This window comes from Suncus etruscus, chromosome 7 (assembly GCF_024139225.1).
Source record: "Suncus etruscus isolate mSunEtr1 chromosome 7, mSunEtr1.pri.cur, whole genome shotgun sequence".
Classification (NCBI taxonomy): Eukaryota; Metazoa; Chordata; class Mammalia; order Eulipotyphla; family Soricidae; genus Suncus; species Suncus etruscus.
The window spans coordinates 54900258-54923265 of NC_064854.1; the positions used below are offsets into that span (position 1 = coordinate 54900258).

The following is a 23008-nucleotide window of genomic DNA, read 5'->3' on the forward strand; positions in this document are numbered from 1 at the left end:
GATGCTGGGATTCGAACCACCATCTATCTTGGATTGGCTGTGTGCAAGGCAAATGCCTTACCATTGAGGCACCGTGTTTCTAACCCCAGCGGACAGGTCTGATGAAGCAGGGTAGCGGCTGAGAAATAATACCAAGCCAGTCAAAAGATTCATTGGAGTTAGCCTGCTTTTACTTCCTGGTCTCTCTGCCATGTACTCTCACTCTGGAGCCCCAAGCCAGACTCCTTTCCTTTCTCAAACCAACTCCCAAATCCTAAGTGGGGAAAGGCCAAGTCAGATACAAAAGCAACTATCCAATGGGTTTTTACATCTCACTCCTGGTAGGCTTGAGGGACCATATGGGATGCTGAGGATTGAACCCTGGTTGGCCACATGCAAGGCAAATGCCCTACCTGCTAAGTACTATCGCTCTGGCCCCCGTGAGAGAGCTTTGTTAATATGCCTTTAATTTCCACACTTCTTTATGAAAGTTCTGCCCCTTTTATAACAACAGGCAGGAGATCAAACCTGGGTCTGTCCTGGGTTGACCGCATGCAAGGCAAATGCCCTACTACTGTGCTATCTTTTCGGCCCCTCGTTGCATTTTGTTTTGCATGACTAAGCATCGAAATTTATTTTGGTTATTTCCTTGATTGGGCATCTATTCACTCAACCCTGAAATTTTTTTTGGTATTTGGTTTTTATTTTATTTTTGAACTTTAATAAATTTTTTTTGGGGGGGTCACACCCGGCAGCGCTCAGGGGGTTCCTCCTGGCTCCACACTCAGAAATCACTCCTGGCAGGCTCGGGGGACCATATGGGATGCCAAGATTTGAACCACTGTCCTTCTGCATGCAAAGCAAATGCCCTACCTCCATGCTATCTCTCCGGTCCCTTCTTTTTTTTTTTCTTTCCCTTTCATTTTTTTTCTTTATTTAAGCACCATGATTACATACATGATTGTAGTTGGGTTTCAGTCACAGTTTTTGGTATTTGGGCCACACTTGGCGGTGCTCAGAGGTTTACTCCTGGCTTTGCACTCAGAAATCACTCCTGGCAGGTTCGGGAGACCATATGGGATGCCGGGGATTGAACCCGGTCATCCCAGGCCACCTGGTGCAAGGCAAATGCCTTACCGATGTGCTAACACTTCGACCCCAACCATGAACTTTTTAGGGGGAGATCAAGTACTAATAGTGGTAGGAGAATCAGCAATATTACAGAGCCTGAGAAATTCAGCCATAAAGCTTGATAATTGAATGTTTAAAAATTCCTTATTATGGTGCTAGAACGATAGCACAGCAGGGAGGGCTTTTGCCTTGCACATGGCCAACCTGGGTTAGATCCCCGGGATCTTATATGGTCCCTAGAGCCTGCCAGGAGTAATTTCTGAGTGCAGAGCCAGGAATAAGCCCAGAGCACTGCCAGGGGTGGCCCCAAAACAAACAAAATTCTTTATTGTATAAAAAGCAATAATGACTGTGTGTGGTTTATAAATTGTCTATGTCTAATTTGCTAAGTTAGGAATGAATGGTTTTCACCTGTTTTCTCAATATGTTGTGGTATTTGCTGTTAGATGCAAGTAGCTAAAACTGTGTGGCTTTAGTATTTAATTTTTATTTACTTTTTTTCAACAAATACACAGTTAGCTATTCTATATCTATGCAGATAATTTCTAACCTATAGTTTACTAAGTAAAAATAACTAATTAGAATAAAACAAAGCTTGCTGGCATTGCTTTTAGAAATAAAAATTGATTTTTGTTTTCCTCCTCCATCTAGGTCAAAGTTGGAAACTGTAATAGTCCTAAACCAGGCTTCTTTGATTTTGAAGGGAAGCAAAAATGGTAAGAAATGCTGGGATTCCAAGGAGGTCTTTGGAAATGGTTTAGGTGTTGGGGGATTAGAAAGTCATGAGCGGATTAAAGAATTATTTTTTATATTAATCTCTCCCCTTGAAGACTCTGCTATACTGCCAGGCAATTGGGAGGGAGATTAACAGAATCGGCTTGTAGCTAAAGCTCCTAAAGGATTCTGAGCTGGAAGCCAGCATGAAGGTGGTCTCGATTCCGTCCCACTCAGTGACCACTCACTACGCATCCCTCTGGGGGTCTCCAGAAGGTCTCTGCATGGGGGCCTTCCTTGCCCACTTTATTTCCTCATCTCCTCTGCTTTTCCATCCACCTCTGTCCCCCCATGGGCATCTCTGACCAGAGTGTCCAGGGTAGGAGGGGAACAGGTCAGACACTGTGTAAACTTCTGATTTCTGAGGAAGATTCACCCAGGGCCGGGGAGATGCTTTGTGTGCAGACTTTGTACACAGGAGACCTGACTTTGGTCCCCAGGGCTACATGGGCCCCTTAGCACTGCCGAGTGAGTCCAGAGCCCAGAGTATCTCCTGAACACTGCCAGAACCATCACTTCTCCAGAAAAAGAAAAACGTTTATTTTTTTAATTATAATTTAGGGAATGAAAAGTTCTGTTAGGGCTGGAACAATATCAAAGTGCGGAGGGCACTTGTTATACATGTGGACGACCCTGGTTTAATCCCTAACATCCCATATGATGCCCTAAACACTGCCAGGAGTGATTGCTGAGCACAGAACCAAATAAACCCCTGAGCACAGTTGGGTGTGCCCCCCCCAAAAAAGAAAAGGTTTTGATAGAAAGCTATACTTGGTGATGCTCAGGGCTTACTCCTGGCACTGCTGGTGTCCCTCACAGTCTTAATTCCTCTGCCTATCACTAGGTAGCAAAGGAGATACTTCCTTAGTCTTAGAATGGGAATGTTTGGGGGCCGGCGAGGTGGCGCTACAGGTAAGGTGTCTGCCTTGCAAGCGCTAGCCAAGGAAAGGACTACGGTTCGATCCCCCGGCGTCCCATATGGTCCCCCCAAGCCAGGGGCAATTTCTGAGCGCGTAGCCAGGAGTAACCCCTGAGCATCTAACGGGTGTGGCCCAAAAAAAAAAAAAAAAAAAAAAAAAGAATGGGAATGTTTGCATCACAGCTTCTCCATCCAGCTGTGGAGAGACATGTTCAGAGAGAGATAGGCTTTTGAAACACTTCAAGAGCACTGTGCTCAGAGCCAGTTAGAGCCTGGGACACATGGGAGGTCACACATTTAGAACTCAAGGCTCCTGTGGTGGGAGATAATAGGTGACCCTGAGAGGAGCTCAGCTGATGGTGCCTCGCCCCAGCCTCTCTCCTCGCCCTTCACTTTTCTGGGCCCTGCCTGAAGCCTGGGACTCTGAGCAGGGTGGAAATGTGCCTCCTACCTCCCACCCCCAGACTCCTAACACATGAGCCATACGGGGTATGTTATTTTTTTGAGGGGGGCACTTTGTGTTGGTCTGACCCAGAAGCCGTTCATGGAATGGGACCCAGTCTTCTCTGGTCCCTCAGACCACAGATTAGCTTAATTGTGACAATAGTTAGGGTGGCTCCCCAAGAGGTGGCCAGAAACATTTAGTGTGTGTGGGGAAAATATCATGGGGAAGGGGTGTCTACACCAGCGCCCTAGTCAGGAAGTGGAGATGGCAGGAGAGATTCAGTGCAACAAGTGAATGAGGCATTCCCAGCTCTAAGAACAACTCTCTTCTGTGTGACAGGGAGGCGTGGAAGGCCCTGGGGGACTCATGTCCCACCCAAGCCATGCAGGAGTACATCGCCATGGTGCGGAAGCTTGACCCAGCTTGGGACCCTCAGGTAAGGCTTCACAGGGGGAAGAAAGACTTCTCTCAAGAGCACACACCAGCTCTCTTGCACCCAGTTCAGGCCAGAGTCACAACTTGCACACGTGCTTAATGGGAAAGATTCAGGGCTTGGGGTAACAGTTCTCTCAAAAGAACAGCTCAAAAGTTCTCAAAAGACCAGCAGCTGTGGGGCCAGAGCTCAATAGCACAGTGGGGAAGATTCTTGCCTTGTATGTGGCTGCCCCAGGTTTGATCTCTAGCATCTTATATGTTCCCCTGAGACTGCCAGGAGTGATCCTTGAGCACTGCTGTGAATGGCCCCAAAACTAAAGAAAGACCAGCAATTGATACTAAGAACCATTTTGTGTGAGTGTATATTTGAGCTTAAAACACAAGAGTAGGGCCAGAGAGATAGCATAGAGGTAAGACGTTTGCTTTGCGTGCAGAAGGACGGTGGTTCAAATCCCGGCATCCCACATGGTCCCCGTGCCTGCCAGGGGCAATTTCTGAGTGTAGAGCCAGGAGTAACCCCTGAGCGCTGCTGGGTGTGACCCAAAAACAAAAAAAACAAAAACAAAAAAAAAAACGAGTAATAATTTTAATGATATCAAGACTCAGTTTCAGAATTGAGTAGTTCGGCTTGGCTCATCTTCATTGCCTTGAGAAATATAGGTTTCTGGACTTTCTCACCCTGTAACCACAGCCCCCCATCAACCACCTTCTTCCAGGGACTGCCAGGCCACAAGTTGTGTGTCTGAGTGTGACTTGTATGATGTTTGATGTCATGGACACAGGGATGCCGGTGTCTCTCTCTCCCTGCCCAGCTTGCCACAATTCACACCAGTGCTCCAGAGCCGTTAGCATCGTGGCCAGTGGCTGGGTCCCCTCTCTTCCCAGGGCTGGAGAACCAGTCTGCTCCCTTGACCAGTAGCCCTACTTTTGGCAGAAGGTGCCTTCCGGATACCACATCTGTGTAGAGCACTTATGCCAGCTGAACTCTACGCACGGTTTCACCCAGGCGTTTGCTGGCTAGATGGATGCAGCTGCATGGCTGTGTCGAACAACACTCCGACATCCACTCGCTCCTGGAAAGACACAGGCTATCTACTGTCCTCACTGTCCACTGACCCCTTCCAGGGCCACACATCTCGGATATGTACCTGTGGTAGTGCGGCTGCATCTTATCTTATGGAGCTCATCTCAATTTGAGGAACATTTTTAGTTTTTTTTGGTTTTGGTTTTTGGGTCTCACCTGGAAACGGTCAAGGGTTACTCTTGGCTCTATGCTCAGAAATCGCTCCTGACAGGCTCAGGGGACAAGATGGGATGCCAGGATTCGAACCACCATCCTTCTGCATGCAAGGCAAACCCCTTACCTCCATGCTATCTATCGAGCCTGCATCTCCATTTTTTTTTTTTAACCACTAATACACTCCCACACCCACTTGGTGTGCACACTCCCTTTTTCCCAAATGGAGGAATTATAACCTTAGTGCCACATATTAAATCTATAGCATATCTGCAAGTTTATAATTGACTCTCAAAAATTTTCTTCATAGTCATTATCTCAAGTTAAGATTTAGTGTCCAATACAGGAGTCTTGTTTGGTTGGTTGGTTTTCTCTACTCCAAAATCGTCTCTTAATTACGATCTTTGTGGGGTTTTTTTTTTGTTTGTTTTTTTGGTTTGGATTATACCTGGCGGCATTCAGGGATTACTCCTGGCTCTGTGCTCAGAAATTGCTCCTGGCAGGCTCGGGGAACCGTATGGGATGCCAGGATTCAAACCACCGCCCTTCTGCATGTAAGGCAAATGCCCTACCTCCACACTATCTGTCCGACCCTAAATTAGGATCTTTTTGAAAAAATGAAAGCCAGTTATATTGCACTGTCCTTCGAGTTACATCTCTTTAAGAGTTACTCATAATTAGTTTTGGGATATGCCTTTTTTATGACAAAATTGATTTTTCCCATTACATTATACCAAGAGATGTGTCTATTTTTCTCTCTGTTGGTTGGTTTTATTCCTTTTGATCTCTTGATGCAGGGGTGTTTGCCAAACTTCTCAACAGTAAAGAACCTACTTGCTTTCTGTAATTAGTGAGAATTTGTTTGGATGTTTTTGAGTCTATGTAAATTTTCTTTTTCCTATTCAGATTTCACTCCCTGAGTTAGTTAGTGGCTAGGAATGACTTGCTAACTCCATCATTTCTCTTACATTTATTCTTTGGCATTTCCCTGTTTGGCTGGGTTTTCCCCTTTCCCTTTATTATTCATTGTAGAGAACTATGAAAGGCTTAGGTTTTGACTTGCAAGCTAATAAGTTAGCAGTGACTGTTCTTTAGATTCTGTCAGAGGCAAGACTCCGGGCTGAAGCCAGAGGCCTAGAGTCCTTTGTTAGTTATTCAGGGCACAATTTGCTACAGGAACTTGATTGGATTTGCATCAGTTTCTTGTGTCATTGCCCCCCCCCCAATCCAACCAGGATGGTACAGGTCAACCTAGCCAGATTCCTCCATATGCCAGGAGGTACAGGGGGGCTTGGGGAGGGTGGGAGGCATGATTTATGTAGCAGGTGGAAGCCATTCAGTGTCTTGTTAGGATTCAGGACGATATTGGCTCCTTCTTGACCAGGTGCCTGTGCCCATGATCCTGAGAGGCTGGTTGAACTCTGGCATCTGCCTGAGGGTGTACAGGCCCTGCAATTTAGTATTCTGGCAAATACCCCGAATACCCACATGTTCTGTGAGTTTCTCCTTTTTTGGGGTGGGGGGTGCACACTCGGTGATGCTGAGGGCTGACATTAGGCTCTGCATTCAGGAATCACTCCCGGTGGTGTATGGGAACCCTGTGGAATGCCTAGGATCAAACCTGGGTCAGCCACATGCAAGGTCAGTACTCTCCCTGGTGTGCTATGGCTCTAGGCCTATTGTGAGTTTCTCTTCTATTTGTCAAGTGGAATCTGGAGCTCCCCAAATACACTGGGTCTCTCGAACCCTTTCCAGGACAAAGAAAAAGAAAATAATATAGCTGGGGCTGGAGCGGTGGTGCAAGCAGTAGGGCATTTGCCTCATGCACTTACCTAGGACAGACCACAGTTTGATCCCCCAGTGTCCCATATGGTCCCCTAAGCCAGGAGCGATTTCTGAGCGCATAGCCAGGAGTAACCCCTGAGCATCACTGGGTATGACCCCAAAACAAACAAACAAAAAATATAAAGTAATACAGCATTTTCCTGGAAATGTCTTTTTTTTCTTTTTTTTTGGTTTTTGGGCCACACCCGGCGTTGCTCAGAAGTTACTCCTGGCTGTCTGCTCAGAAATAGCTCCTGGCAGGCACGGGGGACCATATGGGACACCGGGATTCGAACCAACCACCTTTGGTCCTGGATCAGCTGCTTGCAAGGCAAACACCACTGTGCTATCTCTCTGGGCCCTGGAAATGTCTTTTTTAAATTAAACTCATGAATGGCTCCCAAAACCACTGCCACCTTCCCCCACCCATCATCATTCCGGAGGTCCCCCCCAATGGCAGCTGCACCCATTTTAGGAAGGAAATCCTGGTATTGTCTGTCCACTCTGGCCCCAGGGGCCACTTCTTCCCTGTGAGAGCCCTTTCTTGATTTCCAATCAGCAGGTTCCCTTGCTGGCAGTCACTGGCGATGGGGAGGGGTTGGAAGCCGAGATCTGGAATGAGGGTTAAGCAGAGGCTTCTGGGGTGGAAGAAGTGGAGTTTGCTGTATCCTTGCCAAGATGAGGAGGACCCAGGACTCAGTGTCCACTCCCTGGCCCTTCCCCAGGTCTCAGACCCCAAGACTTCTCCTTTCTCACCTATGTGCACCAATGGTACTGAATCCATTTGATCTGCTTTATTTGTGCTGTGCAATCACTACCTTCACCTCACTTCTCTCTCCTTCCTGGGATTGAGGCTTCTCTCTCCTTCCTGGGATTGAGGCAAGAGATGGCAGCACCTAAGAATTCAGCTGAGCAAGGGCAGGAAGGGAGGGAGGGGACCCTGAGATCTGGTGGAGGAGAGTGGGCATTCCTATGGAGCGCGTAAAACCCTTTTAGGAATAGAATAGTGAATCATAGTGCCTCCAAACTAAATCAGTAAACCTACAGTGATCTCAACTTTCAAGCATGTTAGAGTGGAAGCACCTAGAATCCATGTGCTGGACATCACTTCCACTGAGTTTTCTTGTCTTGGCCAGAATATGTGGCCTGGGTCAGCTCTTATTATTCCCCAAGTGCCTGGACAACTTCATTCTACACTCTTCTCTGGGGCTCCTGGGCCTCTAGAGCTCACTAGAACTCACTCAAATTAGAATTTGAGCAATGCCTCAGTGCATCCTGTCCCCTAACATCCTCTCTCTTTTTTTAAACTCCTCCTAAGGGTAGTTCCTCACCTCTGCCTCTGAGTCCTCTGCCCAGGGGTTCTATGCTCACTGGGTACCACCAGTCCTAGCACCAGAGCTGTGAATTGAGAGCATACAGACATTTGCATTCTGGGATGCATCTAATCTGGAGGTGGCAGGAAGAAAATAGCCAAATTGGACCCTTCCTGGGGTGATTCCATGGTGGAGGAAAAGCAGAGAGGGGTAGGGGTGGAAAAGGGTCTGTCTTAAACTTGATGGTTGAGGAAGGTTCTCTGGGCCTAGGTTTAGATTTGTTTGGGGGCTTCTCCTAGATCGCTCTGTGCTCAGGGATTACCCCGAGTGGGACTCGGGGACCAGGTTGTGCCAAGGAATCAAACATAGTAGTTCTGCATGTACAGCCCCCGATGCCTGCTCTTTCTTTGCACCTTCTTTGCTGTTTCTCCTCATACCTAGTAGTACCTCTACAAGCCACTAGAGGGGGCATCGATCTTTAGAAATAAGTTTATTCCCAGAATTTCTAGGCTTCTTGGAAGCAGAAAGTTCAGTGTCAGGGTCAAGAATGTTGAGTCCTGGGGCCAGGGTGATAGTACAGTAGGGAGAAGAGCATTTACCTTGCATGCAGCCAACCCAGTTTGACCCCTGGTATCCTATAAGGTCCCCTGAGCCTGCCAGGAGCAATTTCTGAGTGTAGGGCCAGGAGTAACACATTAGTGCTGCCAGGTGCACCCCCCCCCAACCAAAAAAAAAAGAACCTTGAATTCTAATGAAATTAAAACAGATCCACATTCTAAAAGAGCTCTCCAAGATGCCACCCTGGCCATGTTGCCTTTCCTAGCAGGTTCCATAAGCATCTTCTGCTTTCCACACTCCTGTTTCTCTATCTCTGCAGCTTGTCTTCATGGGCCATCTGCTGTGTGTCCCCAAGGTGGAGCCCCCTCTTCAGGGCATCCTAGGATCCCTCTCAGGGAGCTTAAAACTTCCCCTGGATTTAGGAGGGAGGGTGAAAAAAAAAAAAAAAACTTCCCCTGGATTTATATGTGATTCACCGGCGCTAATTTCCTGTGGGTGGTGACTACAACAGAGCCTGGCCCCTTATGTTGTGTTTGATGCAATGTAAATGCAGATGCAGGAGTGTAGCGAAATGTGCTGGCCTACATGTGTGTGTGTGTGTGTGTGTGTTTGTGTGCATGCATCTTCCACTTCTGCGCAGATTCCAAGCCCATCACTTCCCCAATTATAATAGAATCAGGTTCAGAGGAAATTGGGTTAAGACTGTGTGCATCAAATTCTGAACTTCCTCTCTTTATTCCTTTATATATGGGTGGTTTCCCTGCTCTACATATTTTGGTCTGGACTTATTACTTAAGATTAATTGGATTAAATACTGTTTTCATTGGTTTTAGGTTTTTGGGTCACAACTGGCAGTGCTCAAGGATTACTCTTGGCTCTAAACTCAGAAATTGTTCCTGGCAGGCTCAGGGACCATATAGGATATCGAGGATCAAACCTAGGTCAGCTGTATGCAAGGCAAATGCCCTCCCCACTGTACCATTTCTCTGGTTCCTGAATACTGGTTATTTGGGGGGGGGGGGGTCTATTTTGTTTTGGGGTCATTCTGGCATTGCTCAGGGCCGACTCCTGGATCTGCACTCAGAGATCACTCGTGGTAGTGCTCAGAGGACCCTATGGGTTGCCTGGAATTGACTCTTGGTAAATCACATGCAAGGCAAGAGCCCTGTCTGCTGTCCTATCTCTCAGCCTCTCTGTTCTTAATGCCAACGTGATAAAAATTATGATCATATTTCACTAAGAATTATGTTTCGGATGGGTAGTTGGGACTTTCAGAGGTGAGAGAATATTTGGAAAATGGTTTTCCTGCTATAGATTTCTATTTGCCTCAGAGATTATTCAGGAAAACCCAAATTTTCTTGGCTGGATTGTGTTACGTAAATAAATTGAATTCCTTTTCATGTAGCGGACACTAGAGGGCAGTGAAACACTATTGAAAATTTTTGCGCTGTCTTGGTTCCCAAGCATGGCCAGTAGTGAAATCTGAGTGCAGAGCCAGGAATAAACCCAAAGCACCGCCAGGTGTGACCACAAAACAAAACAACAAATGTAGAAAAGTGATCTTTCAGTTTATTCTTTATTCAGAAACCAAAGTTTCCAGCATTTGCGATAAGAATTCACAAGCTGGGTTTTAATTTAACAGTACTGAGAAGTATTAACTTGTGTATTTAGATTTACATTGAGAAGTCATAACATGGGGATAAAACTTTTAGAATATTAACCTTATTTTGTAAAATGGAAGCTACATGTATATGCACACACACAGATACATAAGCACTTCCCAAGATAGATTTTGTTTTTGTTTTTGGTCACACCCGGCAGCGCTCAGGAGTTACTCCTGGCTCTATGCTCAGAAATCGCCCCTGGCAGGCTGGGGTGGGGGGGAACCATATGGGTTGCTGGGATTTGAACCACTGTCCTTCTGCATGGAAGGCAAACACCTTACCTCCGTGCTATCTCACTGGCCCCAGATTTTTATGTTATTTTTTTGTTTGTTTCCTTGATTTTTAGATTTTCGTTTTTGTTTTGTTTTTTTGGGCCACATCCGGCTGCGCTCAGGGGTTACTCCTGGCTCTATGCTCAGAAATCGCTTCCAGCAGGCTCGAGGACCATATGGGATGCCAGGATTCGAACCACCGTTCTTCTGCATGCAAGGCAAATGCCCTACCTCCATGCTATCTCTCTGGCCCCCCCTTTTTTTTTTAGATTTTTTAGTTTTTGATAGAGGTATGAGACTATAAAAAATATTTTAATCTGAGAATGCCATAACTTTAGCTTTGTAAATTTGTTTTTGGAAAGTGTGTTCGCCCATGTGCATGTGCGTGCGTGTAAATCTTCACACTGTGCTGAACTGTCAGTGTTCAGTATCAATAAAGATAGAAAAGGGAGTTTAATTCTGTGACTGAGAAAATAGATCAATGTATTAAAACCTAAAAGATGGAAAGTTGTGGTTCTTTACCCCAAACCATTTTACCTTTATTACTTACTTACTGAAAAGAAATGCCTGAGCAACTGTATGTATCTCCATTTTAAAACTCTTAGGGCCAGAGCGATAGCACAGCAGAGAAGGCATTTGCTTTGCACGAGGCTGACCCGGGTTTGATCCCTGGTGTCCCAAATGGTCTCCTGAGCTCACCAGGAGTGATACCTGGCTGCAGTCAGGAGTAAGCCCTGAGTATTGCTGGTGTGACCAATAAAACAAAACAAAAATAATTATAATTAAAAAGACATTGCCTTTTGGGACATTAAGATTTTGTTTCGGGGCCAGAGAGATGGCGTGGAGTTAGGGCGTTTGCCTTGTATGCAGAAGAACGGTGGTTCAAATCCTGGCATCCCATATGGTCCCCAAAGCCTGCCAGGAGCGATTTCTGAGCATAGAGCTAGGTGTAACCCCTGAGCGCTGCTGGGTGTGACCCAAAAAACAAACAAACAAACAAAAAACAATAAAAAGATTTTGTTTCAGATACCTTGATGGATGATGCGTTTGAGGTAGCTTTTCCACTTCATCTGCCCCAATTTTTTGCATCAAGTGTAAACGTTTTATATAAAGAGATAACGTTTAAAATAATGTTTAAGTTATGTTTAAATTTTCTTTTTTTTTTCTTTTTTCTTCTTCTTCTTCTTCTTCTTCTTCTTCTTTTTTTTTTTTTTTTTTTGGTTTTTGGTCATATCTGGCAGCGCTCAGGGGTTACTCCTGACTCTATGCTCAGAAATTGCTCCCGGCAGGCTCAGGGGTCCATATGGGATGCCGGAATTCGGACCATCATCCTGCATGCAAGGCAAAAACGCCTTACCTTCATGCTATCTCTCCGGCCCCCTAAAATTTCTAATGTTTGTGTAATTGGCTGGCTAAATTCTTTTGATCACAGTTTAAGCATTCCTGCCCTTCTTGTCCTTTCTACATCTTAATTTTTATAGTCCACGTGGCCTTTCTGGGTATGTTTTGTTCTGAGGGGTTAGTTTAGACTCCCATTCTTTTTGTTTGTTTTTGGGCCACACCTAGCCACACTCGGGTTCCTCCTGGCTCTGCACTCAGAAATTATTCCTGGCAATTCTTGGGGACCCTGTGTGATGCCAGGTATTAAATTTTAGTTCAGCGCTAGATTTCTTTGCCTCCAAGTGTCTAGTCTCTGTTTCCTGTTCAGATCTATTTTGTGTCATGAAATTAAGGATGACTGTTAATTTGTCCTTTGAGATGTAGTTTAGCTTAGATTTATTGAATCTCTTCTGGCTCCATTATTTAGTATAAACTAATGTTGTAATCTTTCTGAAATCTTATAATAATAATGATTAATTGTATGTCATCTTCTGAAGTTTTTTTTGTTTGTTTGTTTTTTTGGCCCACACCCGTTTGACGCTCAGGGGTTACTCCTGGCTATGCGCTCAGAAATCGCCCCTGGCTTGGGGGGACCATATGGGACACCGGGGGATCGAAACGTGGTTCCTCTGCTTGCTTACCTCTAGCGCCACCTTCACGGCCCCATCTTCTGAAGTTTTTAAAGAATTGATGCAGTTTGGCCTGCAGTTTTCTCTGATAGTTTGATCCCAGATTACGTAGTTGTTTCTTTTTGTAAACCTTACATTTTGTTTTGTTTTGTTTTGGTTTTGGATTTTGGGTCATACGCAGCAGCGCTCAGGGGTTACTCCTGGCTCTATGCTCAGAAATCACTCCTGGTAGGCTCAGGGGACCATATGGGATGCTGGGATTCAAACCATCGTCCTTCTGTATGCAAGGCAAACGCCTTACCTCCATGCTATCTCTGGCCCCTAAACCTTACATTTTTGATGGTGTAGATAAAAATCTTAAAATTACATAATTCTGTTATTCTGCCATGGGACTGTGTGGCATTTTTTTTTTAATTGGGCCACACCTGGCGATGCTCAGCAGAAGTTTATCCAGATAGGCTTGGGGGACCCTATGGGATGCCAGGGATCAAACCAGGGTCAGCTGTGTGGAAGGCAAATGACCTACCCTATCCACTGTGTTATGGCTCTGGTTCCATGTGTGTGGCTTTAAAAAACACACATACACAGATACAACTGAATTTAGGGCTGGGTAGATCAAGTGGCAGAATGTCTTTTTTGGGTGGTTTATTTGGGCCACACCTGATGGTGCTCACTGTTTACTCCTGGCTCTGTGCTAAGGAATCACTCCTGGCATAGCTCAGGAAACCACCTGGGGTTCAAATTCTGGTCAACTACATACAAGACAAGCACATTACCCACTGTGCTATCTCTCTAGCCCAGAATATGTCTTTGAAGCATGAGGCCTTGAGTTTGATCCCTGGCACTCATGTTCCCCTTCTCCCCCTATAAACAGAAGACAGAGCTAAACTATAAGATCAGATGTATTGTGTATTTTGTGTTTGTGGTGTCTTCCAAGGACATGTCACTAAGTTGTGGCCTTGTCCTCACAGACCTTGGGCCTGACAGAGTGTGGGAAACACATCAAGAACTGCGGCCTGGTGAGGCTCTGTCTTTGTTTCCTTCCTTCACCGTCTTGGCTTTGCTGCCAACTGTCACTTAATGGTGCCTGTCAACTTAGAGTGATGAAGTGGTGGAAAGGGTTCATATATTTGGTGTGCAGGTGACCCCCCAGCGGAGGATGCGTAAATAACAGACGCTCTAGAGCCTCCCCTACTCCCGTCTCCCTAACTCCCAGCTTTCATTCTGCAGCAGCTCTGCAGATTTTACTGCCTTGGAAATAATCCCTCTGAAATGTGGGGCTCTGCTTATGAGCAGGAGACCGCCTTCCTGTGTGCACAAATGCGCATTGTACGTGGAAGGAGCCTGGGTATAAATCTTCCAGGTGGCGCCCATCCATCTTTCATATCATGCTGAGCCACCACACTTGTGTCTGTTGAGTTCTTTCTGGGCTCCCAGCAACACTCTGGTCAATTTATACACCTTTAGACCTGCTGGTGAAGAACAGAACATCAGCTATCTCTTCCTTTCAGGACTTTGACCCGACTTCTAGCTATTATTCTTTAGGAATAAGGAAATGTTTCCATTGCAGGGACTGGAGCAATAGCATAGCTGGGAGGGCATTTGTCTTGCACACAGTTTATCTGGGTTCAATTCCCGGCATCCCATGTGGTCCCCTGAGCCTGCCAGAAGTGATTTCTGAGTGCAGAGCCAGGAGTAGCCTCTGAGTGTTGCCGGGTTTGGCCCAAAGACAAAAAGTTTCTACTGCAAAGAGAAATATAGCAATTCTCAGGAACTATTTTTCCTGGGTGGGGGGCTGGGAACACTTCCTGGTAACATTTAGGGGGTGCTTAGAGAGTGCTGAGAGGGCTGTATGCAGTTCCCAAGAGTTGGACCTGGGCCCTGGCATGGACATTGTCTGCTGGGTCATCTGTCTGGCTGGAGGACAACAGTTTTTCAGCTGTAGATCTCTGTTTAAATTAGGTCCCCAGATTAATGCCATTTGAATCATGTGCTTTCCAAGTTCATTTAACTTAACCGTACATATTCTATTCTTTAAAAATAAATATTTTGGGGGACTAGAGTAGTGGCGCAGCAGTAGGGCATTTGCCTTGCACACGGCTGACCTAGGACAGACCACAGTTTGATCCTCCAGCATCCCATATGGTCCCCCAAGCCAGGGGCAATTTCTGAGCTCATAGCCAGGAGTAACCCCTGAGCGTCACCGGTATGACCCAAAAACCACCACCACCACCACCAACAAAAGTAATTAATATTTTTCTAGAGGGGCTGCAAAGATAATATTTCAAGTAGGGTGCTTTTCTTGCCTTACATGTAGCAGACCTTAGTTTGATCCCTTCCCCTCCCCTGATGGTCCCCTGAACCCACCAGGATTTCCCTGCACATAGAGCCAAGAGTAAGCCCTGTGGGTGCTGGGTGTAGCTCCCCCAAACAAATATATATTAAGCAGAAGCTAACTTCCCTCTTAGAGCCACATAGAAGATGCTGATGGAGCTTTGGTTGGTATGAAAATCGCTAAAACTGCCCCTTCAACCTTTCATTGTTTGTCTAAAATCTGTTTACTGGAGGACCACATCAGCGGCATGAATAAAGAATTGAGGGTGGGTTTTATTTTTCAGAGATCCATGCTTCTGCCATGCTGTAATATATATTCCAGCCTAAGTGTGTGCTGTTTCACGGGGCTCTCGTCTCATACAGCTCCCTGTATTTAAATAACTCATATCATTGCTATTCTAAGTAGTACTTTTGCAGCCAAACATCTGAAAGGTGATTGACTCCCCCCCTCCATAGCTCCATAATTTATAAGAACCTGTAAAATGTAAAGTCCAGTCCAGGATGATTTTGGTACAACACATAATCTTAATCTTGGCTGTGGAGAATAAGTCTGTTCAGAATTGACGAGTTAACCCACCCGCTAGAATTTCATGGAATAAATTTTTTGCCGCACGCGCGCGCGTAAGAGTGTGTGTGTGTGTGTGTGTGTGTGTGTGTTGCATTTAATTTGTAGTGCTCGGTATCTTTGATTTTATGTCTTTGGGGAAATTTATGATTGGGCAACTTTATTTATGGCTTTGAAGTCTCAGCTTAGGCAATTGATTGAAATACAATGTAAGGACACTGGTGTGTTATTTTTTTTTTTAGAAGCTGAAATTGGGAGGATGAACCCACCTTGCTATTGTGGGGGTTGTTTGGCAGTAAGGGAAGAAGGAAATAGCTGGTTCATTTCTTTTTTTTTTTTTTTTTTTTTTTTTTTTGGTTTTTGGGCCACACCCGGTAACGCTCAGGGGTTACTCCTGGCTATGCGCTCAGAAGTTGCTCCTGGCTTGGGGGACCATATGGGACGCCGGGGGATCGAACCGCGGTCCGTCCAAGGCTACCGCAAGCAAGGCAGGCGCACCTTACCTTTAGCGCCACCGCCCGGCCCCGCTGGTTCATTTCTTGATACTTCTGGGGCCTCCATTGTTACTTTCTTATTTATTGTATTGGGCCTGATTCGCTTTGGGAGATTTGTAGTCTAGTATTGTGTTTGGAAGCAGTACAGGAAGATGATAATTCATCGAGATTATATATGTGGAAAAGAGTTTGTAAACTATAGTGCGTAATGCGAATATAAATTATTTTTTATTGTTTTGCCGACTGTAGTGTGTAGAGAGGCAAAGGCTTTTATTTACCTTCTCTCACAAAATCTGTTTTTTGGTGCTGTGAGATTAGCTCCAGGTTGGCCGGCTTGGGTAAGTGACAAGGTGGAAATAATCGAGGTATTGTGAGAAGAAAAAGGAAATGCATCATATGCTGAGGGCATAGTAGTGAATTTAGGTTCTTAAAGAACTGATGGAAGTAAGTCGAGGCCAGGTTCCTTCATTCAGAGTTGGAAAGCAGTTTCTCCCCCTATGTCTATTGAATTAGTCAGTTGCATGGATCAGATTTCATAGACCACGTAGGAAACAGATACACTAGTTTTAAAAAAATCCACTTTCCACAGGGTTGATTTTGAACCCTATGCCATAGCATGAGGCCAGCACAGGCCATGGGAAGCCTGTTTCTGGTCTGAGACTAAAGGTACCTGGGCAGTGGCCTCATTGCTTTTAGATTGTGGCAAAGATGGAAGTGGGGGCAGGGAGAATGGAGGTCAAAGATCCTGAGGCCAAGAACCAGTCAGGGTCAGGGCCAGAGCAGTAGACTAGTGGGGGAAGGCATTGGTCTTGCATGTGGCTAACCCGGGTTTGATCCCCAGCATCCCATAGGGTCCCTTGAGTACTACCAGTAGTGATTCTTGAGTGCAGAGTCAGGAGTCAGTCCTGAGTATCACTGGGGTTAGAACTCCAAACAAAACCATGAAAGTAACAACCACCTACGAGAAAGAAGCAGTTACAGAGGGTTTGGGGTGAGTTTCTTGGTGCCTGTATTAGGAGGGGAAAAGTCACCTCATCTGCCATCAGAGAGGACCGAATGAATGTGGCAGTGAGACCAGACCCCATGGAACTGGTCCCATAGCCGCTGGACATCTGAGCAGGCAGGTGCTTTTGTGGAAGCTGAAGGAAAATGCAGGTCCCCCTATTGTGGGTCTCTTTGACTATCTGGAGTTTAGTGATGGGGATGAAGACTAGGACTTTGTCTTTCTCTTATCTCAGTGTCACCTCCATGACATCTGTGGACACATTGGTTGGAAGTTCTAGGACTCACCAAGAAATCTGCCTGCCTGTCCAAGGTGCTGACCATGAACCACCTCACTGGAGCTAGGAGTCCCACCAACATGCATAAAAACAATAGCATATGGGGCCGGAGAGATAGCATGGAGGTAAGGCGTTTGCCTCTCATGCAGGAGGTCATCGGTTCGAATCCCGGCGTCCCATATATGGTCCTCCCGCGCCTGCCAGGAGCAATTTCTGAGCCTGGAGCCAGGAATAACCCCTGAGCACTGCCGGGTGTGACCCAAAAACCACAAAAAAAAAAAAAAAAAAAAAAAAAACCAATAGCATAAAACAAATAGAGGTAGAAAAAATGATTTTTGTTATTTTTGGTGCTTATCTTTGGAAAACTCTAACGTCTTCTCACAGATACAGAATTCAGGGTTTAAAGCTTCTTTTTCTCTCCAGTGGAATTGCCTGCTTATGATTTTCTGTTTGTTTTGGGGCCACACCTGGCGGCACTCAGGGATTACTCTGGCTATGTGCTCAGAAATGGCTCCTGGCAGGCTTGGGGGACCATATGGGATGCCAGGAATCAAACCTGAGTTTGTCCTGGGTCGGCCGCCTGCAAGGCAGACATCCTACCACTGTGTTATCCCTCCAATCCCTGCTTATAATTTTTAAAAAATCTGCTTTGCTTGCCAAAGATCATTCCAAGTTGTATGTGGGCAGATGTGCTCCTAGTGTGCACTGCACTTCAGGTGAGCTTTTATTTTTCCCCTTCACAGAGAATGTGTGATTATTTTCCCTTTACACAGAGAAGGCTGCCCTCAATATTATTCTATTTGGATTGTGCACCAACCTGGGAATTTCTTCGCAGTGCATCCTGGGAGTTGCGGGGCAGCTGCTCTAACTATTTCTCCTAGAATGGTTCAGGTTGGCCCTGAAAGAAACAGCCCCATGAATTCCTGTGACAGTTAGGAAGGGCCTCATTCTTGGAACATTGCACACCCCCCAGGACCATGCCCTCCCTTCCTTGGAATGATTCTGAGAAGTGTCACTGGAGACTTTTCTGCCAACCAGAGGCTTTTCACAGTAAAGGATGGAAGCCACGTGATGCACTTATTTCCTAGACGGGAAGCAGGAGGATGAACTGGAACTTGAAAAACCAAGTGGATCATCCTTGGCTTTTTTTTTGTTTTGTTTTTTGGGTTACACCCAGCAGTGCTCAGAAATCACTCCTGGCAGGCTCGGGGGACTATATGGGGGATGCCAGGATTTGAACCACCATCCTTCTGCATACAAGGCAAATGCCCTACCTCCATGCCATCTTGGCCCCCATCCTTGACTTTTATGAGGTTATCTGTGGAATTGGTTCTTCTCCCATCCCTTGTTTCTAGGAGGTTCAGAAAAGGTTCTTGTGGGCCTGGAGCGATAGCATAGATGAGAGGGTATTCAGCTTGTACGTAGCCCACCCAGGTTCGATCCTTGGCATCCTATAGAGTCCCCTGAGTAATGCCAAGAGTGATTCCTGAGCACTGCAGGAGATGGCCCCAAATCAAACTAAAGTGCCAAACAAGAAAAATCATCTGTGCATGATCCCAGTTAGGAGACAAAGTGCTAATGAAAGTGGGAAGGAATAAAATGAATGAACGAGAATGGTTACTTGTTTACAGAAAAGTGGGCAGCTTAGACCCGTAGCCTTTGAGCCTTGGGGTACATGTCTCAGGTTGCTACAGAGATTTTAGGGTAGGGTGGAGCAAGATCACACTCTGTTATTAAGCCACCCCATGATTGTGTCATTGTGGCCGAGTGGTTGAGCCTCTGTTCTATGTCCACATTATGCGGCCTAATGATAAACTCCGGGTCAGCCCCACACCAGGAGGAGGCAGGCCCATAAATCAGGGTTACAAATGATGTGCCCCAAAGGGGTGTTTACCGGTTACTTTAGCCAACTTAGAAATGAATAACTTAAGACCTCAAGTAATTAGAGCGAGTCCAGATGGAGAATATTGCTAAGATGGACGGCGATTTCTCAGGGGGTTGGTAAGGTATGTGGACTCTGCTTTGATGCCCCTTCTCGCTCCAAGTCCTTATTTCTCCCCAGCATTATGGAACTCCTGAACATTATATATTTTATATTTTATAATATTTTTTTATATTTTATAATATTTGATAGACTCAGAGCAGCCTTGCTGGGGACAGTTTCCACAGTGGCAGCACAGATCGATGTTAGATTTCAAGTATGAAACATGATTGGTTGGCCTCATGAGTTTTCCTCTTGGAGTTCCAACACTTTCAGCTGTGTTGTGTAGAAGCATGTCTCAGGGACCATGATGCTTATTACAGCTAACAGCCTGGTCTGTTAGGGCTTCTTCCAAGTCGCAGAACATTATGACTTAGGTGCTTTGAAAATCAGCCACTTCTGTTCATTGCTTTGATAGGTTCCAGTCCTATCTTCAGAGTGGCCACCTTCAAATCACATGTGGAGTGAATTCTTTTATAGAACTGCAGTCACAGAGAGTCCCAGGAAATCCCTCTTGAATATACTGTGCATATAAAATCAGTTGGATGCTGCTAGTTTATTGCTTTAAAATTGAATCTAGTCCCCAAATGACGTGTGCACTCTGCACAACGACACAGTTAAGACTCTGCAAATGTTAATTAACCTGGTCATTGGCAGTGACCTGCAGAGCATGGCAGCTTCCTCTCCAATACTCTCAGTGCTCCCTCTCTAATACTCTCAGATCTCCTTCCCTGATGCTCAGTCCTCCTCCTGCAATGCTCTCAGTCCTCCCTGGTGTTCTTGGTACTTCCTTCCTGATGCTCTTTTTTTTTTGCTAGTTTTTGGGTCACACCCGGCAGTGCTCAGGGGTTACTCCTGGCTTCATGCTCAGAAATTGCTCCTGGCAGGCACGGGGGACCATATGGGACGCTGGGATTCGAACCGATGACCTCCTGCATGAAAGGCAAACGCCTTACCTCCATGCTATCTCTCCAGCCCCTCCTGATGCTCTTGGTTCTCCCTTTTCAATGCTGTTGATGCTCATTCCTCCCTGATGGTTTGTTTGTTTTTGTTGTTGTTATTGTTGTTCTTTTTTTTTTTTTTTTTTTTTTGGTTTTTGGGTCACACCTGGCAGCGCTCAGGGGTTACTCCTGGCTCCATGCTCAGAAATCGCTCCTGGCAGGCTCAGGAGACCACATAGGATGCCGGGATTTGAACTAATGACCTTCTGCATGAAAGGCAAACGCCTTACCTCCATGCTATCTCTCCGGCCCCTCCCTGATGTTTTTGATGCTCCTTTTCTATCTAAGGCTCTTGATGCTCCTCCTTCCCCAGTGCTCTTTACTTCCTCTCTGATGCTCTTGAGGCTCCATCAAGAGCATCAAGCTCTTTGTGCTCCCTCTCTGATGCTCTTGATGCTCCCTCTTCCTCCCCAATGCACTCTGTGCTCCATCCCCATCTCTGAATGTTTTGGGCTCATGGATGAAGCTGGATGCCCTGTGGGACAGCATCCAGGTAATGTGGGGGAAACAGTCCTGGCTCAGCTCTGTCAGGTAGCGAGGCTCAGGATCCCTGCCTAGGTAGATCTATCCCCCACGTTTGTCCCTACAACCTCTTATTTCCAGATGTGCCCCAGTTTCCTCCTGGCTCTTGGCATCACATGTTTGCTCCTGCCTCCTGCTTCACCTTGCTCTGGTGGAGCTGTGCTCACATGCCGGGTCCAATGAGCTCCAAGGTGAGGTTTGCTGAGTCGCCCTGCACCCGACTGCAGCAGTAATTGAAAACACCAGCGCTGTTGTCACGCCCTCATTAATGGGCTCAGAATCTCCATTCACCCTGGCGTGTAATTGCAGCTGGCAGGCACTGTTCCCCATGTGTCTCTCTCAAGGGGCAGTTGCCTCCAGCCTCAGGAAGGCAAAGACTTCCTGCAACTTTCAGAGGTTTTGACAGTGAACTGATCGCTTTGAAAGGACAAGACTAGAAAAATCACAAGGACTGGAGTGACAGCACAGCAAGGAAGGCATGTGTTACCTTGCATGTATTTGAATTGGGCTTGATCCCCTGCACCCCATAGGGTCCCCTGAGCACTGCTGAGTATGAAACCCCCCCAATAAAAACGACTATAAAACCACATGAGCTTTTTTTGGAGGGTACCAACATGGTGCTTAGGCGGCCTAAGGGCCCCAATTATGACTGTGTGGACTCACAAAATCCTATGGCTGGACTGATGAATGCATCACCCAAACAGAAGCCCAGTAGGGTAATAATACGTGGTGGCTCTTTCTGTGCCCACATCAGCCTGGTCTTTTCTGGAAGGATCCTTGTTCAGAGGGTGGCATGGTCTCAAAGGGTTTCTTTGATCTTGATCTTGCAGCTGACTAAGGTGGAATCGAAATCAAGTGATAAAGATTCTACCAACACCTTATCCTCACTCCTCTGAGTGAAGGATCATTTCAGTGTCTCAAATAATAGAGGCTGCAGCAATGGAAGATTTGGCAAATTTTATCCTCTTGCCTGCCAAATCAGTCACTCTCTTTCTCTGTATGTGTCTCTCTCTCTTCTTTCTGTCTCATTCACTGCTGATGCAACATAAAAATAATCTGATGGATTTGGAATAGAGAGAAGTGGAATAGACTTCTTACACCTCTATGAGAAAACATTGCATTGGAATGGAAATCCAGGGGGTAAAGCCACCAAAAATATACCCTTTATTTAACTGCATATAGCAGTGCTCAGGGTTCCCTCCTAGTGGTGCTTGAGGTACCATGCAGGCTGGGGATTGCATGAGGGACTTCTATTTGGGAAACAGGCACTTCACTGTCTCTGGCCCTTCACCATTGCCCTTAATGTACATGATGCAGAAAGGGATTAATTTGAGGAAAAGAAATGAGCAAATTGCTTTTCGTGCAAAAGTCATTCATCATAGCTTTGCTTCTAAGTGAAAATAACTTACATAGAAAACTAGGAGGCAATTAGGGTAGGTAGTGATTAAGATTGTATTAGAAAGAGGGAGATGAGAGAGGGAGGGTGTGAAAGAGAGAATAATAATCGGATGTGTTTTCTCTCTCTCCTTCTCTCTCTCTCTCTCTCTCTCTCTCTCTCTCTCTCTCTCTCTCTCTCTCTCTCTCTCTCCCCCCCCCCCCAGGCAGGTTAGGCTAAGGGGAACAAGATTAAGGAATACCTTTATGACTAAAGCAAGAACTGCAAATACAGTAGGCGAAACAGTGATTTTCAAGCACTGCAGGACAAATCGTATTGGGTGATGAGTGAAGGGAAGGAAAGAGGGATCCCTGCCTGTGTCTAGAGCTTACAGCTAAAGGCAAAGAGAGTTGAAGGAATCTTACTGTCTGACTGATAGGAGCAAAAATGTGTAGGAAGCAAAGCTGAAGAGGATGTTTCGGGAGTCACCTCATGCCACAGACTGGACAGTTTTATAGTTAGAATGATGGTAGAGCTGGGGCAATAGCACAGTGGAGAGAGCATTTGCCTTGCCCATGGCTGAGCCGGGTTAGATCCCTAGTATCCCGTAGCACCACTAGGAGTGATTCTTGAGTGCATGCAGAATCAGGAAGGAATAAGCCATATGCACTTCTGGGTGTGCCAAAAACAAATCGAAAAAAGATATTACTTCATAACTACAGAGCCAGTGCAATCACCAGCCAAGTTCCAGCTACCATTGTTATTTATTTATTTATTTATTTATTTATTTTGGTGTTTGGATCACATCCGGCAGCGCTCAGGGGTTACTCTTGGCTCTGTGCTCCTGGCAGGAACAGGGGACCATATGGGATGCCGCGATTCAAACCACCATCCAT

The 23008-nt window shown here is 45.9% G+C and overlaps 1 protein-coding gene across 1 annotated transcript in view; it reads left to right on the forward strand.

The window, feature by feature from the left end:
* The window catches only part of ACBD6 (acyl-CoA binding domain containing 6), an 80996-nt gene that overhangs the window by 3237 nt on the left and 54751 nt on the right, over positions 1-23008 (forward strand). Inside the window, exons 2-3 of the mRNA XM_049776579.1 lie at positions 1762-1826; positions 3588-3684. Of these exons, the coding sequence (XP_049632536.1) occupies positions 1762-1826; positions 3588-3684 (162 nt within the window). The remainder of the gene's footprint in view (positions 1-1761; positions 1827-3587; positions 3685-23008) is intronic.